Source organism: Rattus rattus, chromosome 3, assembly GCF_011064425.1.
Source record: "Rattus rattus isolate New Zealand chromosome 3, Rrattus_CSIRO_v1, whole genome shotgun sequence".
Lineage (NCBI taxonomy): Eukaryota > Metazoa > Chordata > Mammalia > Rodentia > Muridae > Rattus > Rattus rattus.
Genome location: NC_046156.1, coordinates 50,127,032 through 50,154,302, shown reverse-complemented (window position 1 = coordinate 50,154,302; position 27,271 = coordinate 50,127,032). Strand labels below are relative to the sequence as shown.

The following is a 27,271-nucleotide window of genomic DNA, read 5'->3' as shown; positions in this document are numbered from 1 at the left end:
GCTTTAACCCTTACTGCAGCTTAACCTGGCAGGCTGAGAATGTCCCTCCACTCCACTGCAGAGCCACAAAATCAATTTGTACTTCTGCATGAACAGCCTGCTTTGGCTTTCTGCCTGCCTGCCCGCCTGCCTGCCCGCCCGCCCGATTGCTGTTAAAAACCCACCTATCTCTGCCTCCCTTTTGCTGGGCTTAAAGGCATGCACAACCATACCAGGCTAAATGGCCTATTTTTATCTCAGGCATTTTGATTATGTACACGGAAAGCTTGTATAGAAAACAAAAAGGCTTAAAACCACATCTACACCATATATTCTGTTATCTTTTGTTTCTTCTGCCTTATTAGAAATTACTACTAAATGAAATATTCTTTATAAGCTGACAGAAATTCTTTTCACTAATAAAAACAGATACCAAGCCTATTTTCTTCTACTGTGAACTTACTTAGGGGCTGGAGAGATGGCTCAGCGGTTAAGAGCACTGACTGCTCTTCCAAAGGTCCTGAGTTCAATTCCCAGCAACCACGTGGTGGCTCACAACCATCTGTAATGGGATCTGATGCCCTCTTCTGGTGTGTCTGAAGACAGCTACAAGGTACTTATATATAATAAATAAATCAATCTAAAAAAAAATCTGAATTCAAAAGGAACCCGACTAAGATGAGTAGGTTCCCTAACAGAATTAACAGTTGTAAAAGTATAAGCAAATTTGGCTGATTGATGGCATGACCTTAGGGTGGTCTTAGATGGCAGTGAAAGACTGGTATGCATTTCCCTGCCACAGCATGATTAAAGGACGCTGGTGACAACCTGAATAGACTGCTAAGTTTCACAGAAATCTGATAGTTGCTTTTTAAAAAATACTATAACATGACAGAACAAATGCTGTATAGATCCACTTATCTGAACTATGTAAAACCAGAAAAGAAAATTACAAATGATGGTTGCCAGGCCCTGGAAGGAAGAGGGAGCTGAAGTGACTGTTTGGTAGTTAGAGCTTCCAGTTAAGAGAGGAAGTCAATTTTGGAGATGGATGTGCAAAGGTGGAATGGACTTAATGCTCTTCAACTGGACACTTAACTATAAAACTTGGGGCCTCTTGTTATGTGTTCTTCCTACAATAAAGATAATGGAAAATAATTAGAATTATGCTGGTACACTTGGAGGGTAAAGGGATGACGCATGACAGCAGTGCCAGCCATCGGCCTTGAGAGCAATATAAGAGACTCACATACTTTAACTGTCCCTACTTAGACCGTAACACACCACTGAATCAGTATCCCTGTCACTCTCAAGGTGCCACAACGGAACTCTAGCCTCTCTCTCTACTTGAAGATATGCCACAGACCAGAATGCTGGCAGTGCTGGGAGAAGGGGGCCAATCGTGAAGGACACTGATCTCCCACTGTCCTCTCTGCCCAGCACAGCCCCCAGCACGGATTCTAGCAGGACTTCCCAGCTGGCCAGGGACTTCAAGTGCCAGGGCCTCTGGTGGTGTGGCCTGGTGACAACATGACGTTTCTGTGAGGTAAGATAGGCATACTGAGCTAGAGGAAGGGAACATACCAGCAAGAATGGAAAATAAAGATGGCTGAAATATAAAACAAAGACCTTTACCCTGCTTCACAGGATAAACAAATTCTCACGATGGATATGGGGGAGTGAGGCTATGCACCAGCTACTAACTAAGTCTGTGTGTTGTATGACATGTTGTTGTTTCTTGTAGTGTAGTCAAATTCTGACTATCATAAAGCACATCCCATCTCCACATGTTCTATCTGGCCAGAACTCTAGAATATCGCACTTAGAACAATTTAGTGTAGCCCATCTTTGAACAACATAAGAGCAGTGTAAGCCAGAAAGTGACCTGCTCAGAAAGTTCATGGCTTAGGGAGAAGCCAAGGAAAGAACGGAACTCAGCGCTGCTCCAGGTGATTCTGTTTCCTAAGGTTTCTAAGAGCTATCAGGACTGTTGTCTGACACGAATAAAGATAAGAAGAAAGAAAAAGTAATTTCTTGCGTATCCATTCACCTTTGGGAAATCTCAACAGTGAAAATGCCCGAGTAGTCCCACAGAGGTGGCCCTGGGGGTAGGTAAGTTACCTAAGCCAGAACACGGGTCAATTTGGCCAATGCTAATACGCTGCACTAGTGTACCAGGAAAATCACTTCTGCTACCCTGTGACCTGCAAGTGCATACTCCCCCATTGTTACATAAAGTCACTGGTCACAAGACGGTCAAACCTGTCACTAAATATATATAAATGCTATATACAAATGAAGTAGATAGAAACGCATGTTTGGGTGTCCAAGTCTTTTTTGAAATTTTGAAGAGAACTAAGTACTCTGCACCTAAGATGTGGAAACGTACTTTGACCCAACCGTCCTCGCATCAGTTGTTTGTATGAAAGGCACTTTGCAGACACGTGTAAAATAATTTTTAACAAGGGTCATTTTTATTTTTTACGTATGACTGTCCTACCTACATCTATGTACATGTACCACTTTTATCTGGCGTCTTCAGGGGGTGTCAGGGTCCCAGGAACTAGAGGTTTGGACGGCTGTGAGCTGTCATGTGGGTATTGGGAACTGAAGCCAGGTCCTTGGGAAGAGCAGAATGCTCTTAACTCCTGAGCCATCTCCCGGGAACCCAGAAGTGTTTCTTTTTTTTTTGTTTTTTTTTGTTTCTTTTTTTTTGTAGCTGGAGACCGAACCCAGGGCCTAGCAAGCGCTCTACCACTGAGCTAAATCCCCAACCCCCAGAAGTGTTTCTAAATTACTGATAAGAATAAAAACTAGGCCCTGGGTTTGGTCCTCAGCTCCGGGGGGGGGGGGGATAAAAACTAAGTCACTCACTCGTGACTTTGAGACTATGCCTATTCTTTAATGAATAAATGTATTCTTAATATCAGAGTCTCTTCTGTTGCCCTCAACTACTGGCACAGCTGCTTAAGCAATTTAGTAAAAAGCACATTTCTCTAGGATGCCTTTGAGTTTTAATTTAGTTCAGTTTAGCGGGAGAATCTATGTAAGTTAGCCATGTACCTGGGGTGTGACCTCTTACTCCTGAGAAGATCTAAAGTGTCAGGCCCAGACATGGAATTAAAGGAAAAAAAATTGTACTACCTACCCTGACTCATTCTAAAGTATGTTGTCCTCCACAAAAAGGGGGTGAGTATATTTAAATGAATGAAGACCTTGGCCATTCTGGAAATCAGTTTCCTAATCTAGAAAATCTGTATTTTCGTTTCCTAATAATCCACATAAAAACCAAGCTTCCACAGCAAGCTGATAGACGATCTGTATTTTCTCTTGTGCGTACCGGGAACAATATAATAATGTATGAGGTCAGAGAGTCACATGGAGAGCTGTGTCTGACCCGGGTCAGGTCTCTGGTTTGTACTGTGGAGTTGGAGGAAGAACACAGTAGTTACCTGGGAATAGAGGCAGAAGAAAATAACATTTTCCTTCAAGTCAGTAAAACATAAGAAATGTAAGAGTCCAGGTGCTGACACCAACCCAAGTGCTGGTGTAGACTAGAGGACTCTGATCAACGACCTTACCATCTGGAAGAGGGGCAGGAAGGTTTTTAACCAGAACGAGACTTTCCATGTGCCTTCAATCCACCGAGGAATCCTGCAACAAGTGCTGAACGAGTGGACAGAGATCCAAATGTCAGCCAAAGAGCTGCCTAAAACCACAAGTATAAACAATGGCGGGGCCGGGGAGGGGCGTGTGCTGAGTGGATGAATTAGAAGCCAGCAGGTATTTTTGGCTAAAGAGCCTAAAAATATATGTACAATGATATATATGAGAATTTAGATGTCTTAAAATTGGTCTACTTACTGTATGACTTCAGCACCTTGTAAATAGTAACAACCCATTGGTTAAATGATACCGTGAGCTACAGCTGTACAATTTAGAACTTAAACTATCCAAGATGGAAAATATTGTGTCAAGATCCACTGACAAACCACTATATTAGTTTCTGGAATTTCATGGCAGAGGCTTGTAGGACAAGCTTGAATTGATAAGTTAAAGGAGAGTCCATTAGGAGAATACCTACCCATCCATGCTTTCACTCACGAGAAAAGGTGGCTGTCAACAACAAAGACCATTGCTGCCATTCTCCCAACTAAGGTCTACTTACTGTTTTTTATTAATGAAACGTTAATGTTCTTAGTTGACATCCAGGATGGTCCAAAGGTCTGGCCACCTCGATGTAAACACTACCCACCATGAAACATGAGCATTTTCCAGAGAAAACACCTAACTTGGCTTCTTTAACTCTAAGGATCAACCTTTCTTTCCTCCAGGCTACTAGGATGCTTCACTCCCACATTCTGATTCTGCCTAGGAAATGTTCTTCAAAGTCCACTTTAGTGAGGAGAAAGTCTAGACCTTACAGGCTAAAAGCCCACGGTGAGTCAAGAGACAATCTTCAGACAGCTTTGGAGCATTTTCCCTTGGGTCGTATTTGAAAACTCCAATGACCTCCCTCTGTTCTAAAGGAAGGAACCTGGGTGGTAAAGTCAGAACGAGCTCATGTAAACACAAGGCAAATCCAAGTGGTGTGTAGAGGCGAAGAAGTGAAGGACTTCTATTTTTAATTAACAGAAAGGTTTAAAAAATAGACATTCAAATGAAAATACAAAATGCATTCTGAAGTAAAATTAAATTTGGATGATCTATTATTTTAGATTATCAACACCATTTTATTAAACCCAAAGTATAGAAAAATTATGAAAACATATTCCACTAGTTCGCATTCCCAGATGTTCTTATATTACAGAATACAACAAAGGAACGATAAATTGAGAGTAAGACTTATTAACCCCTACACTGTGGGAATTGAGTCAATCGCTGATTGAAATCAATACTTTTCTTTCAAGTGACACTTTCTTAGCCCTATGGAAATATTTGTAAGATAACAGTTATACTGTCTGCATAATAATGATTTTGCAAAACACGTAAGAATTAAAAATGGTAAAAGCTGCCAATGAAGGCACTGATCACCGTGGCTTGCTTCCCAAAGCAGTTCTGACCACCAACCTTCTTTCAAATGAGTAGGAGGTAACATCAAAAGATGAACGGATCCAATCCACAAAGACTGGACCTCAAAAGGCACTGATCAAACTACTGATCTGAAATGCTCAAAATGCATCCTCTGTTTGCCGTCCCTCAGTGGTCCACTCAGTGTTTAATGACATTTGATACAGTCTGTACAAGAGGCCTGAAGCTCTCAGCGCAAGCAAGCTGTACACATCAGACACTTGTATGACTTGCACAGACTGGACATAAAGCCCCCAGCCCTAGATTTGATAATACTATTACATCAAGGAACTAGACTTTCAAAAACACTTTTCTACCTAAACCCACTCTCAAAGGCCAAAGAACACTCAGCAGGGGCAAAAAGAAACAGAAGACAGGGTTTCCAGAAAGGACTGGTTACAAACAGGAGCAATCCTGGGCTCTTTACTCACCGCGTTAATACTGCTGCCAGCTGTAACAGATTAAAGTCTGTACACGTGACAAAGTGGAACAGAGTCCCAGAATGCAAGTCTTAGAAAAAGAACACAGCAAGGGCCGCTACTGCAGTTAACATCGATACAGTGACAATGACAGCAAGCAGGGATTTGGCACCACATTTACAAAGGAAAGGCATGCACAGTTGTTATACTTTTAGATGTCTCCTAGCAAAAAAGGCCACAAAGATGGAAAACAAGGGGCACCTTATACAAAACCTCCTCACGACTGAGACAAACAGGCAAGAATCAATGTGGTCACCTTGGTAGATCTGTAGCAGCAAGTCACTGGTTCTCAACTTAGCAGTGACTTGAGTCTGCATCTCTAACTGACAGCTATCTTGCGTGTGTCTGTACCCAAGAGCAGTTTATCATATTACATCAGTATTCATCTAGTAATTTGGTAATCAGCACAAACAAGGTTAACTTCCAACCGCAAGCTTAAGAAACGAGAGCTAGAATCTTACTGTACAGCTCTCCAAAGTGAATGCTGTTTAGAAGCCATTGTGGTACTTTAAACACGACAGTAACATAAACTTCATTCCGAAAAGCTCTATTAATATAGTCCCAATAACCAGGAAGAATTTTAGCTGTGGAATATTACTCCTGACAATTCCAAGAGTTAAAAACAAACAGTTCCTACTAAGAGGAATATTTTCAAGATGTCTGGCTACATTGTGTGCATAGTTAAGACTGAGTCCTCAGAAGATTCTTTTGCAAACAAGTAAGAGTTTTTAGGTATTGTTCTCTTGATGAGAAAAACCTTAGAAATTAACTACTGGTCATTTGTTAAAAAGACGGGGAACAGTAAGCTACAAGTTTAAGTTCTGGAATGCAGCACCTCGACTTCAATATGCCCTAAACATTGAGATTTAAAGTCCAAGCGGTGCCCTGATGATCGGTCGTACTTTACAGTTGTCCAATTCCATGTCTGACTCGATCATCTCTTCTCATGCCAATTAAACATTTCCTAATACAGAAGATTGTGCTAAAGATTCTACATGCTGTTGCCATTCCTTGGTCCTGTCATGCTTGTCGCTGACCCAAGAGACAGTAGATGATGTCTGGTCTCAACATTCCTCCCTGTAGTAGCTAAAAAGAGAAAACACTGTCAATTAGAAAACCATTTACAAAGCCATCCCACCCAGCCCCCAGCACTGTAACTAAACTGTCTGAAATTTTACCTTTTACTATGCCATCCTCTCAGTAAAGCCCACATTCCTTTAAGTTGTTTTTAATGATGACATCTGTAACAGCATCAAAAACAAACTGCACATTTTTGGTGTCTGTGGCACAGGTGAAGTGAGTGTAGACCTCCTTGGTGTCCTTTCTTCGGTTCAGATCTTCAAACTGGCACTGGATGTAAGCAGCTGCCTCTTCGTACGTATTGGAACCTGAACCAGATAAGCAACACTGTCAACTCAGGTTGTGACAGCGGCCTGCACCCAGCTAAGTTAGGCCATCAGCATTTAATTAAGGAAAGAAACACCACATGACTGAATACAGAGTTCTTCCTCTGTTTCTATTATCTTTAGGATTTTCTGTAGTCATTAGATTCTTCATGAGAAAGACTCACACTGAAACAAAAATAAAACCATCACACAAAAGGAATGAGGAAAACAAGTTTCACTTCCTTCGTAATCTAGAAAGTATACAAAAGAACTAGAAAAGTAGGCCATTATGTTTCTAGAGAAAACAACCATTTAAAATCTCAGTCTGCCCCTTGGAGTGATCCTGAAATAAGGGTTCCAAAAAGGTAAAGCATTTATTTCAAAATATTTCCAATCTTAAAGAGGAACCAGTGAAAGCAGACTAACAGATGGGAAACAAGGGAACCCTAATTATAAACTTTGACACAGCCCCACCTCACCCAGCACTGGCTTCAAAGTCTTGACTTCCTACCTCATCACCCCAGGTGCTTGCTGGGATGCAGGCATGGTCCTCATCCACAACTAATAACACACTTTAAAGGATAATTCTCTCAATAGAGCTGCTGCTTTTTAAGGAGTAGAAGCACGAGGAGATCAACACTAAGCCGCCTTCTTTTTTTTTTTTTTAAGATTTATTTATTATGTGTGTGTGTGTGTGTCTGTGTGTCTGTGTGTGTGTGTGTGTGTGTGTGTGTGTACTGTCGCTGTCTTCAGACACAGCAGAAGAGGGCATCGGATCCCATTACAGATGGTTGTGAGCCACCATGTGGTTGCTGGGAATTGAACTCAGGACCTCTGTAGGAACAATCAGTGCTCTAAACTGCTTAAGCCATCTCACCAGCCCAAGCCTTCTACACGATCTTAGAAACTGCCTGTTTCAGGGACACTATCAAAACAATGTACACTTGTTTCATAAACCAGAGACTATTTTCAGTGAGATCATGCATGACAAGAAATATCAAATAAGTGCATAAACAAGTCTGGGAAAGAGGGGAGCTCACGAAAGAAAGAACACATGAAATAAAGAACCAAGGAAGACTACTTTGTTAGGTGCCTAGACCTTCCACCCCCACCCCCACCTGTCTTGGTTTTTTAAGACAGGGTTTCTCTGTGTAGTCTTCACTGTTCTGGAACTCACTCTACACCAGGCTGGCTTCCAACTCAGAGAGTCACTTTGTTCTGAGACTTAAGGATTGAGGATTCCTACAGTCCTGGTTACCAGGTATCAGTCTGTGTTCTTACTGGATAAAATTCACTTTCCCTTTTTAGTTTAGAGTTCAAGAGATGTGCTTAGCTGGGCAGTGGTGGCGCGTCCTTTAATTCCAGCACTTGGCATGCTCACAGGGAGCCTAGGCTTGCCCTCAGTAACCTGGTTCACCTCCCCTTTAACCCACACTGCTCACAGGGAGCCCAGGCTTGCTTGCCCACAGTTACCTGGTACACCCAGCTCTGCTCTCACTACTCTTTAAGAGTCAACTTGGGCCAAGCAGGTGACACGCACCTTTAATCCCAACATTTAGGAGGCAGAGGCAGGCAGATCACTGAATTAGAGGCCAGCCTGGTCTACAAATGGAGTCCAGAACAGATAGAACTGTTCCACAGAGATACCCTGTCTAGAAAAGCCAAAGCAAGGAACAGTCAGCTCCAAAGGCCATTTCCCAGTGTCACTTGTTTATCTGCACATGACACTGCTGACTACTCCTTACTAGTGATGTGCAAACATGTTCCTTTCTTTCTAAAAAAAATAACAAGTACTCTACATATGTTTTTACAAGCGGTTACAGGTGTCTGTATATGGGCTCATACATGCCACAGGGTGCATGTGGCCGTCAGAGGGCACCTTTCAGGAGTCAGTTCTCTCCTGTAATCGAAGTCCAAGAACTGAACTCAGGTTGTCACGTTGGAAGCAAGCACCTTTATTGATGAGCCATCTCACTGGGCACTCCCCTTCCTTTTTAAGATAGTCCGGTTCTTTTCTCTTATATCCTTTATAAACCTTTATTTCTCTCCTGTTGGTAGCTAGTGCTTGTCTCATTTTCTTTTTCTCTTCTCATTTTATTGTCGTCTTTTTGGGAACTTCATTTATCTCCAATTACTGCTGTTCTCAAATTTATATATCTAACCTAACCTCTCCTTATGTTCCCAGCTAAGTATCACTACCTAACAGACATCTCTGATTATTCCACAGATAATTCTAAACCAATGTTCCTAAATGTAAGTTCAGAACATAGCAAAAAGCATCCAACTTTGAGACGTTAGTGCAGACACCTTTGACTTCCTAACGTGTGCTGAATCTTTCACTTTATTATAAAAAGAAAGCACAGAGTCTCAGATAGTGAAAACCCCCTTCCACAGAAACAGCTTTCACAATGGTGCAGTTCTGCAATCATTGTATGTGATCCCTAATTTCAAATACTGACTGGCCTACGATGTTTTACTTTCTTTAGCCATAATCAGAATCTTTTCCAAAGAAACCAGAACTTGAAGTTAAGGAAACCCAGTATTACCTCATTGTTTTAATGGAAGAGACACAGAAATGGGGGCAATGCCATCTTTCACCTTCATTCTTAGCCCCTCGTATCCTTGTCCTTGGCTTCTAAGGTGAGATCCTGGCTCACCAAAAAGCTGTATTTGCACCCTCAGGCAGTCCTTACTGTGGTCACTACACTGCTAGACTGCTGTTCATACACCACATGCCCACAGCCACTGTGTGAGACATGGGGCCAGCTTCTTCCACTATCACATCCCACAGCCACCATATGCCCCTTCTCCATTTCAGAGTAAGTCAGGCCAATATTCAGCCTCCAGACTGTCTTACATGCAAGCCTCTTCTCTAAGTGCTTCTATTCTGCCTAATAACTTCCACTAAAAAAGTGTTTTTATATCTCTTTGGACATATGCCAAAATTTCATTTTTGTATCCCATTTTCCTCAAAAATAAGAACACTGGTCTCTGAAGCAACACTGTAAGCTTAAGGATTTTCCTGAGATGCCTACTACTGTTAGTGAATGCACAAGTCCTAGGACAGCGGACGGTCACTGACCTAAGATCCACAGCTCCAACAGAACCTCATGCCCTTTACCTGTGTATTCTGGATAACAGATTGTTAATGGACTCCTCTTTATCTTTTCCTCAAAAAGGTCTTTCTTATTAAGGAAGAGAATGATTGAAGTGTCTGTAAACCATTTGTTGTTACAAATGCTGTCAAACAATTTCATGCTTTCATGCATTCGGTTCTGAAAAACAAACAGGGTTATGACAGGTTAGCAGCAAGAAGTAAAAGCAGATTAAATGACATATCAAGAGGTTTTAAAGCAGCAAAGTGAATTCATGGAAATAGGGTAGATACTAATGTGACTTGAAGTCCAGTCAGTCCTGATTTGCATAATTCTTGGGGTTAGGGAAGAGAAGAAGTGGCTGACAAGATGTAATTCTGTGCACACACTGTGGCTACCAAGAGCAAATGTGTCATGGAACGATGATTTGGGAGATCTAACCCACTGACAAGAAAACAAAGGGTTTTAAGTTCTGGTCCGTGAGCAGACAGTGGCAGCCCATCTTCCTCGGAGTCATGCTCACTTCCTAGCTGTGTCAGACGGACTTCCTACCCAAAGCTTCAACGTACCATTTCCTCGTCCTCAGCCAGAACAAGGTCGTAATCACTGAGAGCCACACAAAAGATAATTGCTGTCACTCCCTCAAAACAGTGGATCCACTTTTTCCGTTCGGATCTTTGGCCACCTACATCAAACATTCTGAGTAGGGAAAGAAAGGCAGGGTCAGTGATGTCACACTTACACTTACTTCTCTCTACACTGTCATGGTTGGAACCTCCCATTATCACACACTCAACCCCATCTGTAACAGAAAAGACAAGCAGCAAATCCATGTGTCTAAACCATTGTCGGTGGCTAAAAGCACAGCCACAGCTGAGCGCCCGCTCCAGCACTGGTACCGGAGGCGCCCAGTCGGCAGAGTTAAGAACCAAAATGAAGTAAAGGAAGAGGAGCTCGACAGTGTAGCTTAAGATAACCGTAGCCATAACAACAACTGGTATTTGTTCGGTGTTTACTATGGTGCCTGGCACTACCCTAGACCATCTGGCACTGAGACCAGTCTCTATATACTTTTCACAGCCCCACTCTGACTCTCAAACTGGCTTGTTTCTGAATACCCAATTTGCATTCTGAGCCCAAAGTTTATTTGCCTTGTGTTAATGAAAAACATATGAAGAGAATTATGGAAAAAAATAAATTTGATTTTAGGCTTTATGATTTTGAGATCTTCTGCTAGGTTTAGGGAGAATGACTATAATCTCAGCATTTAGGAGGCTGAGATGGAAGAATGGCCAGCCTGCGCTACATGGCAAGACCGTCTAACCATCTTAAAAGTAAATAAATAACCAAGTATTCCCCAACACCAAAGCTTGCTTGAACCTAATCAGCAGCAGCAAAACAAATAAACAAAAACAAAAAACAACAAAAAGCTGCTTACACACTGCATTCTAGTCCGGACTTGTTTTAGTCCCCTGAGTGCTAAGTTTGTACCAACAGGGTCCTTCCTACTTTGTCTTTTAGTCAGTACCTGGGTCTGGATGGGGTCGGTAGTCAGAGCTCACACTCTCAAGAGCTGTATCTGACAGCAACGACAAAGCTTTTAAAGGTTAACATCTGCTACACTGCTCTAGTGAGTGAAATCGTCAGTAACTTGGGGCCTGCATTTCCAGAGATTTTTTTTCACCCCTGCAGATTAGGAGAAGTAAAGTACACGTGATTTCCCTACAGATCAAGTGAAGTACATGTGATTTCCCTAATGACGTGAGCATGCATCCTATCTCTTCCTGGCCCAACCCTTCCTTTCAGGGATCTTGCTGTTCTTTGTAACCTTGCATGATAGCTAAACGATGTAATCATAGATTGGCCTTAATCCAGGGTCATGCTGTAGGTTTTAGAAAGTCTAACATTTCACCACACAAATCTTTCAAAGACAGGCACATTAGTACTCCAATGATTCCAGTTTACATCCCCATTTTCTATGAAGTCCATAAAACTAAGAGAATGCTATGAAGTCCCAAGGCTGGTTTTTAGTACCTAGTAACACAGTATTAATCAGTAACAGATCAATATTTTATAAACATTACCTCAAAACTGAGAGGCAAGTAAGCAATTACACAATGCCTTGCAATACAGTAGATACTTGCTAAATGTTTGAATAAATGGAGAGTGGTTGTGCCTAGAGAAGAGGAAAAGAGGTGACAGTACTTCATAGTAAGACATCTACACGCCAATACAAAGTACATGTGGCACTTTAATTTTGGCTACTAGTCCTGGCATAAAGATCAACCTATGACATCAACGAAAAATGGTTTCGGTATTTAATTAGAATGGAATTACTAACCTTACAGTATACAGAGACATTTTATTCCTATGGCTTCACAGGGTGATCCATATAGTTTCTGCAGACTTTGTTAAGTAACTTCATCGGGACTTGGGACAAGCAGCCAGTTTACCTGAAACCACTCATTAGGTTTTCAATCCACTTTAGGTTCTTAAGATCCCAATACTTCAACTGGTCCTAATATTTAAGTCCTGTGTGGACTTCACAAACCCTGACCCTCACTGAGGATCTGAGGTGGTGGTTCCCTTCATATGCAATAAGCTGACTTACACATATTACACATAAACATAAACCAAGTAACTTCTTAAAAACTGATCGTGCACTGAAGGAGAAAAGGTTACTGCCGACCTCAAGGTCACAAACACAGAAAAAAAGAACCAAAAACAGTTTTAGTATTTTTTAAAAGACCATTAACAAAAAGAAGAGCAGAGGCTTTTTCTTGGAATTACTGGTGCTAAGAGAAAATTCTTTGAAAACACTAGAGTGTCCTCTACAAGATCCACTGTCAATGTCATCATCACACCCCTCTAAAACACCTCAATCCCAGGCCTATTTTGCCAGCACTACAAACTTAATTGAGCATGATGCTGCGTGTGTACAAACCCCAAGGCCCAGCCAAGTTTAGCTCTGCCCCAGTAAACTTAACAGGAAGGGGAACCGTCTCAGAGAGGAGTAGGGCTGCTAAGAAAATATTTCTGTTTTACTGTCACCGTGTCAGAATGAAGCCATCCATGAAAGTTATCTTCTAGCTATTTAGTATTGTCCTGATCCTTCTAGCAATAGTCAATACCTATTTGGCGACTTACAAAAAAGTGCTGAAAATATAAACAAACACAAACTGGTAATTGTATAATTAATTCTAATGGTAGGTAAACTATTATTTAATTTTATATTCAATTTCCTCTAAGTAGATATAAATATTGATGCTATCTGGAGGAGAAAAAATAAATCTGTGGAGTGTAATAACATGAAACATTAAGCTAATGGCCTTAAAACATTGTTTCTAAACCAAGGAACACTACTTACAAAAATCTTACCCCCAGACAGACAGGCTAACCAGGGCAGCCAGGAAGCCAGGCATGTGGTGGGAGCCTGCAAACCCAGCCCTCAGCAGGCAGAGGTGGAAGGCGCAAACCCGAGGCTGGCCTGATCTACAGAGTGAGAACTAAATCACCCAGGTCTACACCGTGAGACCTTGACTCAAAATGAAGTAAAATAAAATAAAATAAATAAGCTGCTGGCTGGCTGTGCCGGACACAGGCGGGACAGGCTGTGACTCACTTGAAGTAGAGCTCCTTGAAGGTGAAGTGGGTCTCCACAATGCCTGTAGTCTTCACTCTCGTCCGAAGAACATCTTGCTGAGTTGGAATGTAGTTGGTCTGGGATATTCTATCCAAATCATTTAGGTAACTAAATAAAATACATATTGGTTTTAACTTGGTAAAGCAACCATGGACACGACAGATCAACAGACTAAACCAGCTGCTTGGCAAAAGTCGGTTCTGGGACTAGCTGAGTACTGGCATGTGTGAGGCCTAGGTTCAATCCCAAGTGCTAACAACAACAAAGGAGACCCTGAAACTCACTGAAGGGCAGAAAAGTACTAAACCTTCAGTATCATAGAATGAGAGAAAAAAAGTGAATCTAGCGTAGGGAAATGAACAGGTTCTACACAGTAAAAGAATACTGTAAAAGCAAAATTTAAAAACACAGCCATTGTATTATTGCTAAAATAAAAAATCCTGAAATCTAATATGAAATGAGCTACGTCCTACACAGCAGGGATTGTGGCAAAGACCTGTAACCCTGGACTCAAGAAATCCAGGAAAGTCTGGGCTACATAGCAAGACACATATGAAAATAAACAACAAAAAGTTAAAAGTTCCTGGATATTTAAATTTATGTCAGCTGTATATATAACTATTTGACAGTTCCTTAGAGAATAATATTTGACATGAAAATGAGAAGAACCGCATTCAGTGAGAATATAGGTGAATATGCTAGTGTAAGTCTGTAAGCCCAGCACTTGAGGATGCAGAAGCTCAAGTTTGAGACCAATCAGGAAGATACAAAGTTTGAGGCCAGCCTGGGTTGGAGGTCAAGACCTGTCTCAAAAAGGAGGAGGAACAGAGTAGGGGAGAGACAAAGGCTAAATCTTTGTTGATTCCAGACAAAGCAATGAAGAGCAAACACACTACTTTAAGTGTGTCATTCAGATCGCCTATTAACCTAATACCACCATTAGTACAGAGTTGAGCCTGAATGAACAGGGATAAAGGGACCCAACTTTATAAACATGTACCTGGGGGAGTCAGAGCTTACTCAATATATGACAGAACAAAGGATTAAAAATCTACTTTTGATGACCACTGAACTGCCTGAACTACACACATAAAGACAATCTTCATTTTAAAAAGTGGGCAAGAATCCTTTTACTGTTTGCCAACTTATTTCCATTGAAAGAATAAGTAAACCTTTTATCTTGATCAGAGGGGGATACAGATGCCAAGTACTCACCAGGTCCCCTAAGAAGTAAGTTTTAAAAATACAGCATCAATATATAAATGTGTCAGGGGTTAAACAGAATCAAATGTAATAGTAAATTAAATAAAAGTACTAGTTAACAATTCTCTACAGCTAACACTCAAGAGAACTTCTTTGACAAGGAAAGGATTCACTCCATTCTGTGACAATGTCCTTATCCCACAGAAGCCACCATCCCAGTCTGGCAAAAGGGATACAGAATGCTGGGTTCTGTGGTGCAGGCTTATAATCAAGCTCTTCAGAAAGCTGAAGCAGAGGGATCATACGTTCAGGCCTGCTAGGGCTATGGAATGAGTTCAATGCCAACATGAGTGAGACTGTGTCTCAAACACTCAAGAGGGCTGAGGATGTAACTCAGTGGCAGAGGCTTTGCCCAACATGCACGAAGCTTTTGTTAATCCCTACTACTACACACATTCGCGAAAGATTAAGTGGTAATGACTACTACCAAAAACCTCACAGTACGGCCAGTACAGAGGGTATAAAAGGACTATCATACCAGATGATCTCTTATCCTAGCATGTAAGCATAGTCTCTGTGTGTTCTAGGCCAGCCAGAGTTACATACTGAGATCCAGTCTCAAATACAATAATAACAAGCCAGGGGATGGGGCAGCGTGCTCGCCCTCTCTGAGCATGCGTGCGTGCGTGCGTGCATGCATGCAATGTGTGTGGTGGGGTTGCCCCTCTAGCTGGCTATCAGTGCCTTGTCCTACACAGAGAGTACGTAAATGTCTCACCTTCACTTGCTTATTATAAAGAGATTACTGAGATAACCTTAAAATGAGACAACTGTAATAAAATATCCTACAGACTTCTGGACATTTCTAGTACTTAGACATTTCCTTAAGGATAGGCACTAGACATTCTCTAGAGTCACCAAATTACTTTCTATTACAGTTTCAAAGGAAAAAAAAACCACTTACTATGAAGCAGAATCATTGAGCTGATATTCCCTGGACCTGCTGAAGCATGCCTGCACCCCGCCATCTCGCCATAAACGTTTAATCACGCCTGCTAGTTCTGAAGTCATGACTCCTTCCTCAGCACTGCCAGCTAAAACAAATAACTGTCGGGCATCATCCTGAGAAAAACAGTTAAGACAGGGACAGATGAGCTCCTACTTCTTCAGACTAAATGAGTCTCATTCTTTACACACAGATGCACACAGATGCACACGCATACAGAATCATAGTTTAGAAGAGGTATTACGAGACCTTTCTGGCAAGGCAGCATGAGAAAACTTGCAACCAGGCCCCAGCCCAGCCTCCCACTACAATTCTAAATACAGAGAGATGAATAATGATTTGCCTTCCTCTTAATTCTCCATGCCATACCACCATCCTCAGAAAAGGTCTCTTCTGATGGACTCACTGATGACTTACGGTTTATGACAGGGTGGGGATTGGAGATTCTGGCCTGAGACAAGTGTATGTAATAACTTTCCATTCTGTTAAAGTAAACCCTTAATGAGGACTGGGAGGATGGCTCAGTGGATAAACCACACGAGGACCTGAGTTTAGATCTGGTTGCAATGGCGCAAGCCTGTACCCTCAGAGCTGGGGAGCAGACAGAAGGATCCTGGAGGTCCGTGGCCTGCCAGTTTGGTCAAAAGGACATGCTCCAGATTTGGAGAGACACTCTTTCCAAACACCAGGAGAAAAATGGTGGAGCAAAACACCAGAAGCCAAGGTCTACTTCCCACACACTCATATGCCCCTCCACATGCCTGCATTTTTGTTCCCTGGACCTGCTGAGGGTGTAGCTTTGTGGTAGAGCACTTGCCCACTACTACACAGAAATGAAAAGATTTGTGCATTAGACATAAAGTCTAACCATGGCACAGGGACCAAAACATTAATCAGGTTTAAGGCAAAGGCTACTCTTCCTTCCCCTTCACTGGAGACAGCAGAAACAGAGAGGAGATGAAGGCACGTAAGAAGGAGAAGGTCTAGTAACAGGAACTGACCCCTCAGGGAAAATGTTTAGTCTCTAGATTTCCCCCAAAGGAACACGAAGGTCATGACTTTCAGGCAGGAACTGTATTAGTTTGTAACCCTTTAGAAAGGTGCTATGAGAACTTTGGTGGTTTTCCTTTATTTTATCCATTCCTGTGTGCAGTATTTAAACCTGAAGACAGCAGGGCAGTGGAGACGCCCACCTATGATCCCAGCTCTCAGGAGGGCAGAGGCAGACAGATCTCCAAGTTCAAGGCCAGCCTGGTCTATAGAATGAGTCCTGTACAGCCAGGGCTACACAGAGAAATCCTGTCTCAAAACAACTACAAAACTGAATACTAAGCTCAAAGATTTTGCTGTATAAATTTAGTATTTACAACCTTAAAAACTCCAAGTATAATTTTTTTTAAAATAACATAATATATAAATAAAAAGGGAGAAGTGACTTGATCATTTATATCTTAAGTAGTCATTAAGACAATGACCACGGGCTGGAGAGATGGCTCAGCGGTTAAGAGCACTGACTGCTCTTCCAGAGGTCCTGAGTTCAATTCCCAGCAATCACATGGTGGCTCACAACCATCTGAAGTCAGCTACAATGTACTCATATATACTAAATAAATAAAATATTAAGAAAAAAAAGAGTAAGTAAGTAAGTATGAATGGCTTACAGTTATAAAAAAAAAAATGACCACTAGCAAGCAAGACGCATCACGGAACCCGGATGCAGTAACACCTACAACGCGTGCATCTACCCTCCCACCCACAAAACCACCACGCTGCATTCAGGTTCACTTTGCCCAACTCTGGCATCAAGATCCCGTCCGTACTTTCTAGTAACACTGTGGCTCGTCTTTGTAGCAAACTCCATGCAAGATCTGTATTTCCTCTCCCTCTCCTTCCTTTTTCCTGTGGTGTGGGAAGAGTAAGGGTTGTATATGTGTGAACACATGAGAGAGTCAGAGAAAGATGTCTGACGTCTTCTAATACTCTGCCTAATTCCCTTAAGACATGGTCTCTCACTGAATCCAAGGCTTGTCATTTATCTGGATTGTGTAGCCAATAAGCTCCTGGGATTTGTCTGTTTCCGTCCTCTAGTACTGGGGCTACAGCTGCATACATGATTCTCTTTTAATGATGGTAACAGGATTTTAATTCAGTTCTCATGGTTATGTAACAAGCACTCTTAGCCACTGAACCACTCTTCCCAGCTCCTCTTCTCTTTCATCATCATCATCATCATCATCATCATCATCATCATAAATAAAAAAGCAAATGATTAAAAAAACGGTTAGGGGGGTTGGGGATTTAGCTCAGTGGTATAGCGCTTGCCGAGGAAGCGCAAGGCCCTGGGTTCGGTCCCCAGCTCCGAAAAAAAGAACCAGAAAGAAAAAAAAAAAAAACCAAAAACAAAAAAAAAACGGTTAGGCGTTATACAAATTGCCAAAACCACTAAATGACAAATAAGACTTTTTCCATATATGGTATACTACTTTATCTAACATTTAAAAACTACATAGGTCCTGAAATTTGACCTATACTTAAGCAGGTATACAAATAATTACTTGTATTTTTTTTAAATACCATGTTACTCAAATTTTTAGAAACTTGAGAATCCAGGGGTCATTAGCACGTACTGATGCCGTTCTAACTAGAGTTCTTAGGGAGACATTTCCTACTTTGTTGCTCACCAGGCTGCTCTAGCTTTCTCACAATAAACCTCTGTAGAGCCCTCTCCATAAAACTCTGTACTTCTACCCTTAAGCAGAGATGAAAGAAACCTGTCTCCTCCTCGGCTCCACTCTTTTCATTCTCTTAGCCATCATTAAAAACTAGAGGAGCAGAACGGTAGAGACAACGATAAACCCTTACCCAGGACAGAGAAGGAGGTAAAACTTTACACGGTCCTTTCCAGAGGAGCTCTGGGTAGGCTGAGAGAACACTGTACAGCTAGCTAGATGACTCGGGAATCCTGAGAGGGACTGAGACCGTCAGGACCATCGGGTGACACAGGAGATTAATGATCGTAGCTGTGTCTACGGGAACATGAGCAGGTGTGTGGAGCAAAGGACAACCTCAGGCGCTGTTGCTAAGGAGCCAGCTGCCTTTTTGTTTGTTGGTGTGAGACAGGGTCTCTCTTTGGCCCGGGGCTCAATGATTCAGCTGTCCAGAGCCCCAAGGACCCTCCTACCTCTGTCGCCCCAGACTAGAGAGCACGTGTGCACCATGAGCACCTGGCTTTCTGGTGAGTTCCGGAGATCAAACTCAGGCTGTTAACTGAGCGAGTGCTCTTCAGCACCTGCTAACATCTGAAGGAGCAAATGAACTGGAAAGGAACTGTCCAGAACCAGAGGTGAACAGAGGATGGGAACAAAGTAAGAGCAAAAGGAAACGAGAATCTAAGAGGAATAAATAACAGGAAAAAAGTCGACAGAGAGGAGAAAAATGAATGAATAAATAAATAAATACAGCATAATTAACCAATTATAAATCCAATATTACAAGCCCCCCTCCCCCACAGTCACTTCCATTTATTTCCCATGGCACTTAAGAACTTTGCCACAGAACATGGCTGACATCCTTTGATGAGCTCTCTACTTCTCCAGCACGCTCTTGAAATTGAGTCGGTAATAACATAAGAAGACCTCCTGTCTTCATTTTGGTCCTTTCTCCACTGGCATCAAACATCCTAGTTCACAAACTAAAGCACACTAAGGATTATCATTAACTGACTTTTACATTCTGGTAAACGTAAAGCATTAAAGAGTTACATTAAACAACAACCAAATTCTAACTGAATCCACAATTCAATGAAAGACAGTGTTATTTCTGATCTAAAATGGGGATGTTTGTGTTTATGTCCTTACAGAATTTATTTTGGGAATTTTTTCCCTTGGACCCCCTACAGCTCTGAAAGCAAGACTAAATCTTCAACATGTCTTTTAGAGTACACACTTACTATCATCAGCTACTAAAAAACACATGTCAGTGGTGCTGCACAGGAAGGACTGGATGGAGCCGTCACACAGCCTATCTACAGCATCCATTGCAGGGCTGAGTCAGACCCAGACTTCAAACACACACACACACACACACACACACACACACACACACACACACACACACACACACACACAGTATTTTGTAACATCTTATCTTCTTGTTCCCTAAAACATGACGCAAATTGGCTTAACTGCACCTCCTGAAGAGCAGCAAGTGAAGAGGAAATGAGAAACACTCACCGCTCTGGCAGCTTCCCCAAAATCAATCTTCAACCGTCCCATGGCTCTTATGATTGCAATGATGGACTGAATGGTATTGCTGTAGACGACGACTTTATACTGCTTACACTCGTCCTCGGAATAGCCGTCCTCATGAATGATTCTTCAAAAAGGAGAAAGCCGCAAGTCAATACCATGAATGAAAAATGAAAACATTATGAATTTTTATGAAGAGAAGGAAAGTCAGTCTTAGGAGGCCCTGTGTGAACTTACTTCATCTGTTTGACAATAGTACTTTTACCAGATTCTCCAGCGCCTAAAAAAAAAAAACAAAAATAGATTTTGAATTTCTTTGTAATCAAACAGATATGGAGTAGACTAGTAAGTTTAGATTAAGGGAAGATATAGGTCCTAATGAAAATTTTGGTGAGCTTTCATGTCTATTAGGAAAACTTTTTCAATTAGAGCATCTTGCTTTTTTTTTTTAAATATTGTTATCATTTGTGCAAAACAGACATTACTCAAAGATAGCAATACAAATATTTTTAGTAACATCATAAAACATGATATACTCAACAACACTGGTGACAAATGGGCCTATGGCTTACTCATAGTTATTAATTCTGTAACCTGCCCATGGACCTGAAGAATGTTCCAGAAGCAACACTCTTAGTCACAGGGCTAGAAAAGTTCCAAGCATCAGCAGAACTCACATTGCCTTTACCTTTCATGATATAGCTCCTCTGGAGGGGTGGGGTAGAGAGGTTTACAAAGCCTCCTTTGATGACTGAAATCACACTCAAGCTAAAGATCAAAGGTCAAATACACTTTCAGATCTTGACAGTTGCCTGCTAGGTCTTCGCTGATTAATAATTCTTCCTTCCTCCAAGATGCCTCTTGTAACGTTCCCACTCTCTCTATCATCAAATGCTACTTCTGACTCATAAATGACAATCCTGCTCCTCCTCTTTAGAGAAAGCAGAATGCAATCAGAGAACACTGCTCCATTCCCATAACCAAATGTACTAATCTACCTGTATCTCCATTAATATTCTCTACGTTCATCAGTGTCTCAACGCCCTTCCTGCTCTGATTATACACTTAACTCCTTCATTTCACCTCGACCTGTAGCTGTTGCAATTTCCAGTGTCGCCAAAGTATCACTATTTTTCTCTCACTGGGATAGTGTTAGCTCACAAACTGTTGCTCGACCATCTCTTTACACACCCCACCAGTTCCACTGTGACACACCCCCTACCATACTCATTTCCCTCTATCTACTATTCCGTTTTCCCTGTGCCTTCTTTTTAGAAGATCTATTATGCTTACTCACTCATGGGCTTGGAAGAGAGTAACAATTCACATGGACACGTGTGGAGGCAGAGGGCAACCTACAGGAGTTGGTTTTCTCCTTCCACATGAGGGTCCCAGGGATCAGCTGAGGTTTCAGACTAAAAAGCAAGCAACTCTACCTATGAGTTCTCTTTGCCACCCCTCTTCTGTGTTCCTTCATAGCAAAATTTCCTTAGTCTGTCATCCATACTTAAAATCTCTATTAAGCATCTCCAATTCATCCCCAACACTCTACTAAAACCATAAACCATTTCTAAACCACTTGACAAGCTCACTGGTTACTTCTAGGCCTTCCTTCCCCTGCCTTTCAAGACGGCTTTTTCTAAGTTGACCTTTGTCTTTTTCTCTATGTTTATTTATTTATGTATATGAATATTCTGTCTCATAAGTATGCATGACAGAAGAGGGCATCAGACCCCATTTATAGATGGTTATGAGCCACCATGTGGTTGCTGGGAACTGAACTCAGGACCTCTGGAAGAACTCAGTTAACCACTGAGCCACCCACCTCTCCAGACCCTACACTTTTTTCCTAACTTGTCTAACGTGATGGTTTAAGGCACTGTTCATGAGGAAAAGTTAACCTGCAATGAGTCACACCTCTGTAAGGTGGGGTCTACTACCCTTATTTTATAAGACAAATAAAGCAGAAAGGTCAAGTAATTTGTCCAATTATACAGCAGGTAGCAAAACTGAAACTTCCACTCTTTCACTTCAAAGCTGGCATTGCTAGGTTCCCAAACTTAGCTCTCCAATCTTGCTTTCCAATGCCGACTTCAAACTCATCTCCTACCTCTGTATCACAGCAGATGTCCAGGAAGCACCTCGAACTTAATGTCCAACACTGACAGAGTTTTAGTCTTTTCCCACTTCCACCTCGAACAAACTGCTCTTCTCTCAGTCTCTCATCCTAGTAAATGGGACTAGCATTTGCCTAGCTTGCTAAGGTCAAAACTAGCAAGTGAATAAAAGGAACACAGAGATGGAATGGAACGCCAGCATTAATACATGTTTAAAATTAGTAAAATTTAGTTTTAAAAACACAGATATAATCTTAACAACTTAGTTCTTGTACACTGGAAACCACAGTCTACCTAATACACTCAAAGCTTCCATAACTTTTTTTTTTTTTAAATGTTTAAGACAGGGTCTAGGTATGTAACCTTGGAAGTCTGAGAATTCTATATATACCAGGCTGGCCTTGAACTTATAAGGATCCTCTTTTTTCTGCCACCTAATAGTCCAATGGCTGGAATTATACGTGAATAACACACCTGTCTGGATCATGTCACAACGGACTGGAGTTGCCTCTTGGTCTCTATGCACACCCAAATTATAATAATGTCCAATACACTCTGCTCCCTGCCTACCTCCTCATCCTCATTTCTTGCCGGTCTCTACTCTAACCTCAGTGTTCTTGTCAGACCAGCTTTTCTGTGTTTCCTCTAACGTGCAAAGCTGGTTCTTGCTGGGCTGGACTCTGACTCACCCTCTCATGCTGGCTGTTCCCTTTGACTGAAATCATTTTTTCTAGATGTTCTTCTTCACTCACGTTTCTGCCCCTCAGAACATCCCTGAGGAAGTTACCTGAGCGCTTCCCACTCCACACTGCTCACTCTCTGAGCACTCGCTTTTCTGTCTCTTCACTGAAGCAAAAGCTCTGTCAAGCTCTTCTCTATGCTCCCAGGGTCCTCGACTGGACCCGACATCAGTTAGTCAATTAATTAATCGAATAATTACTGAACAAGTGAGCATTTAATAAGCATGATAACACACTAAATATTTCTCAACTTTTATCAACAAAAAACTAGTTTAAGTAACATATAAATATAAAAGTTGAAGATAACCACATTCTTGCAGAATCAAGAAGTGTTTCTATGTATGACTTTAACACTGTTCTTACTATAGAGTTGATAACTGGATAGTTAATTCCAGTAGCCAGGGTCTTCTGACACCACTGTCAACAATATTAATTCCACTATTCATACCTAGAAAAGAATTCTAGTACCAGGGAAGAAAACAGAAATGCATCCTGACTTTTTTTTTTAATTGTTAAATTAAGAATTCCTAAACCATTCCATGAAAGAAGTACTGGATATTTTCCTTTAAATATTGAAAATGCTCATGTCAGACTGTTTTAAAGACATTATAAATAAATCTCTTAATCTCACCATAAATTTCTACCCATCTCATTAAGTTCTACTCTTTCAAAGTGTTTTATCACACACACATACATGCAACACACAACATACACACACACCTCTACCTTTATGCTATTGTATCTCTCTTATATTTCTCAAAGATTCCCTAGATAATGTCACTCTGGGAGCTGGGAATACAGCTCAGTGGTGGAACACTTGCCAGGGATGTGCAAGGCCCTGGTTCCACCCCCTAAAAGAAGAAAAAGAAAATGTCCCTTCACCCTCCCTTTTATTATTACCCCTAGCTTTTATTAGGCATCCAGTCCATCTCATAAAGGAAGGCTCCTCATTGTCACAGGATCTGCTTTCACCATGTGTTACTAGGCATTTGATATAAAGAGTGAATCACATTTTATATCAAAAGGCCTTGGCCCATTCAATTTGTAGATTCTCATAAAAAGTGCCACCACCATTTTTCCCATCTTCTAAGAGTACATTCTGAAATCTAAGAGTCATTTGGATTTGGAATCCATTCATTATTCTAGATATCTCAGTTGTGATAAAATATGATCAAAATCAGCTTAAGAAGGATGGGTTTTTATTTTATCTTACAACTCTCAGGTCTCACTCCATCACAGAGGAATGATGGGACATTCAAACCGGGCAGAAAGTGGAGGCAGGAGCTGATATAGACAGAGGTCATGGAGGACGTTGTTTGCTAGCTTGCTCCTTATGGCTTACTAAGCCTGCTTTCTTATAGATTCCAGGACATGTCCTACGGGCCTGCCTACAGCTGGGTCTTATGGAGGCATTTTCTTAATGGGGAGTTCCTTTCCCAATGACTCTAGCTTGCGTTAAGCAGGCTTAAAGCTAGCCAGCATGGTAAGCTTACCAAGCTGGAACATAATTTTCTTTCTCTTTAAATATTTCTCAAATTACTTAACCTCTTCAACTTTTCATACATCTAACTGAGCCTATATTGAGCCTATTATATTAATATTACTGCTGTAATTTTCTTAAAACTTCCAGTTCAAATCACCTGTTCCTTCGCCACTTCCAAAAAGCACCACTGTACAAATCATCAGCTTCTGAATCTCCAAAGTCTTCAGCACCTTCTTCAGTTCCTTCTTCACGAGCTCTGGGCTCCACTTTTCCTCTGAGATAAATTACTCAAGCAGCAACTCTCTTCCATTAACATTTGGCTCTTAGGTTTGGCCCTCCCTCTCTCTCCAACTACATATATGGATTCTGGACTTACTAACTTTACATCTTTTTTCCTACATTACTTCAAAAAGCAGTAAGTTACAAGAAACATTTACTTGCCTATTTTCAATCTACCAGAGAGGATATAAGAACTGGAATAGCTAGAGACTACAGTGGAAAAAAACTACGGCTTAGAGTAGGAGGAACTGAGATGACCCTGTAGACTGTAAGAATGGCAACCCTGTGGGGGCAGGGAGAGGCTGTAAGGGAGAAAAGGATGGGAAGGTCACTACAGGCTATCTCTTTTCCTTTCATCTAACTAGTCAGTCCAAAGACGGTCTTAAGTTTAGTATGCTTTTCCTACTTGTATGCCATGAAGCAAGATGGATTTCCACAGTATAAAACAGGGCCAACAGAGAAAATGTTTTCAACAGTACCTGGTCTGCAGTAATGCTTGGGGACTATCACCCAGCTACTGTGTTGTATAAAGACGTCCTCACAGCTGAGAACATTACCCAGGGACGTTAGGACTTCAAAGGATTTTATTTCCTAAAACTACTTTGATATCAATATTGGTGCAAATTTCTACAGAAATGGCAATTCTTTTCAGAAGTTGTTTCAAAATAATAAAACTCTAGATTGGTCTGGACTCACAAACATTTAAAATAAAACAAAACAAAACCCCCCAAAAAACTTGTAAACCTAAAACTGCAGCACACTGCGTCAATGCACCCATTAGTCATTCTCTCCACCCCACCCTGAGGAACAAAAACCTCTCTTCTTGGTATAACTGCGGCCCCGCCTGCTAACTCTGCTCTAACTCTGCTCTCACACGTCACCCATCTTGGCCTCAGAGCTTTTCCTCCAAGCATCCCCACAGGTCTATCCCATGTCAGCAGGCATTCCAGAGGCGCTGGAGACCCCCTTTCTTCTTAAATACTTGCTTCTATTGAGAAATCCTGAAATTTCTAGTAACTCCTGGGCAGCTGAGCCCTAAAATGACACCACTCATGAATAACCTAGCAGCCACAGACCAGGGCTCTCTTTACAGACCTACTGGTACATATATGAGCAAAGACAGCCCCCTGTCCCAAACACCAACAAAAGCTTGACCAACAAATAAATTTAATTTCTTTAGCTTTATTCTCAAGCTGTTAAAACTATATTGTAATAAAGTCAATGTTATAGTAAATTTTAGTGCCACTATGCCATGTCTAGCCATATGACCTTGGGTAAGTCCCCTGACTGCAGCTGTCTGCCTCCTTATCTATAAAACATGAAGAGCTTTGGGCTAGATGTGCTCTGCAGTTACACACAGCTAATTTATTTCTTATTCTAATATGGGACTCAAATCAAACCACGAATCCACATCATCCTATCACTGAACAATTCAAAACAGCTACCATAATACAGGTCTATGATCAGGACAGTGGAGGCACCAATGGAAGGAGGGAAGGAAGGCTGTCTGACGTGCCAACTCCTCCAGTCCTGCTCGGAATACCCTATCCAGTAGAGCATTCCAGTTTACACTGCTACTGTTAGGATGGCATGGGGGGGGGGTTGCAGCACAGAGAGGGATGGAAAGAGGGAGGTGAATTACAAATCCCAACATCTAAAGATCAAAAGAGCACAACCCAAGCCACTTCCAATAAGGATACCTATTGCTTCCACAAATTCTCTCCTATTTTTTTTTTTTTTCTTTTTTTCGGAGCTGAGGACCAAACCCAGGGCCTTACTGAGCTAAATCCCCAACCCAAATTCTCTCCTATTACAAAGTCCTGGAAATCAAATTCGGGTTGGAAACAAGCACCATCCTGCTGGCCCCATGATTCATTCGTTTAAAATTTATGCATGTGAATATATGTTTGTCCAGGGTCTGTTATATGTACATGCACTTATGTGCCTTGAGACCAGAAGAGGACTTAAGGCCCCTTAGAGCTATGGTTACTAGTGGTTGTGAATCACCTGACATGAGTGCTGAAAGCCAGACTCTGGTCCTCTATAGGGAGCAGTAAACAGAGTTGGGTGATGGTGGCGCACCCCTTTAATCCCAACAGGTGGAGCTCTGTGAGTTCCAGGACACCCTGATCTACAGAGTGAGCTCCAGGACAGCCAAGTCTATACAGAGAAATCCTGTCCTAAAAAATAGGGGGTTGAGGGGGAAGCAATAAATGCTCTTACAGGATGCATAATCTCAGGCCATCTCTCTCTACTCCCCATGATTTCTTTCTTAATAGCATGTAGCTACTAGTAGGCATGTAGATCAAGGTGAAAATATTTCACATAAAATGTTTTTCTATTCATTACACTTATTAAAAGTCCATTTGATGTTTCCATTTATTTATTTTTTTTCTTTTTTTGAGACAGGATTTCACCATGTCACTCTGGCTTCAATTCAAGATCCTCTTATCTCAGGGTCTCAAGTGCTGGAATTGCTTCTTAACTCATCCGCAAGTTAGAAGAGGGGGATGGAAAGACTGCTCAGTGGTTATGGACACTTGCT

General features: G+C 41.5%; 1 protein-coding gene across 1 annotated transcript in view; it reads right to left on the bottom strand.

The window, feature by feature from the left end:
- Positions 1-4,569: 4,569 nt before the first annotated feature.
- Gnai3 (G protein subunit alpha i3) overlaps positions 4,570-27,271 on the bottom strand; it is a 37,133-nt gene continuing 14,431 nt past the window's right edge. The window contains exons 2-9 of the mRNA XM_032897491.1: positions 20,345-20,387; positions 20,093-20,234; positions 15,819-15,976; positions 13,631-13,759; positions 10,578-10,707; positions 10,035-10,188; positions 6,707-6,916; positions 4,570-6,614 (exon numbers count right to left, since the gene is read on the bottom strand). Of these exons, the coding sequence (XP_032753382.1) occupies positions 6,726-6,916; positions 10,035-10,188; positions 10,578-10,707; positions 13,631-13,759; positions 15,819-15,976; positions 20,093-20,234; positions 20,345-20,387 (947 nt within the window). The 3' untranslated portion in view covers positions 4,570-6,614; positions 6,707-6,725. The remainder of the gene's footprint in view (positions 6,615-6,706; positions 6,917-10,034; positions 10,189-10,577; positions 10,708-13,630; positions 13,760-15,818; positions 15,977-20,092; positions 20,235-20,344; positions 20,388-27,271) is intronic.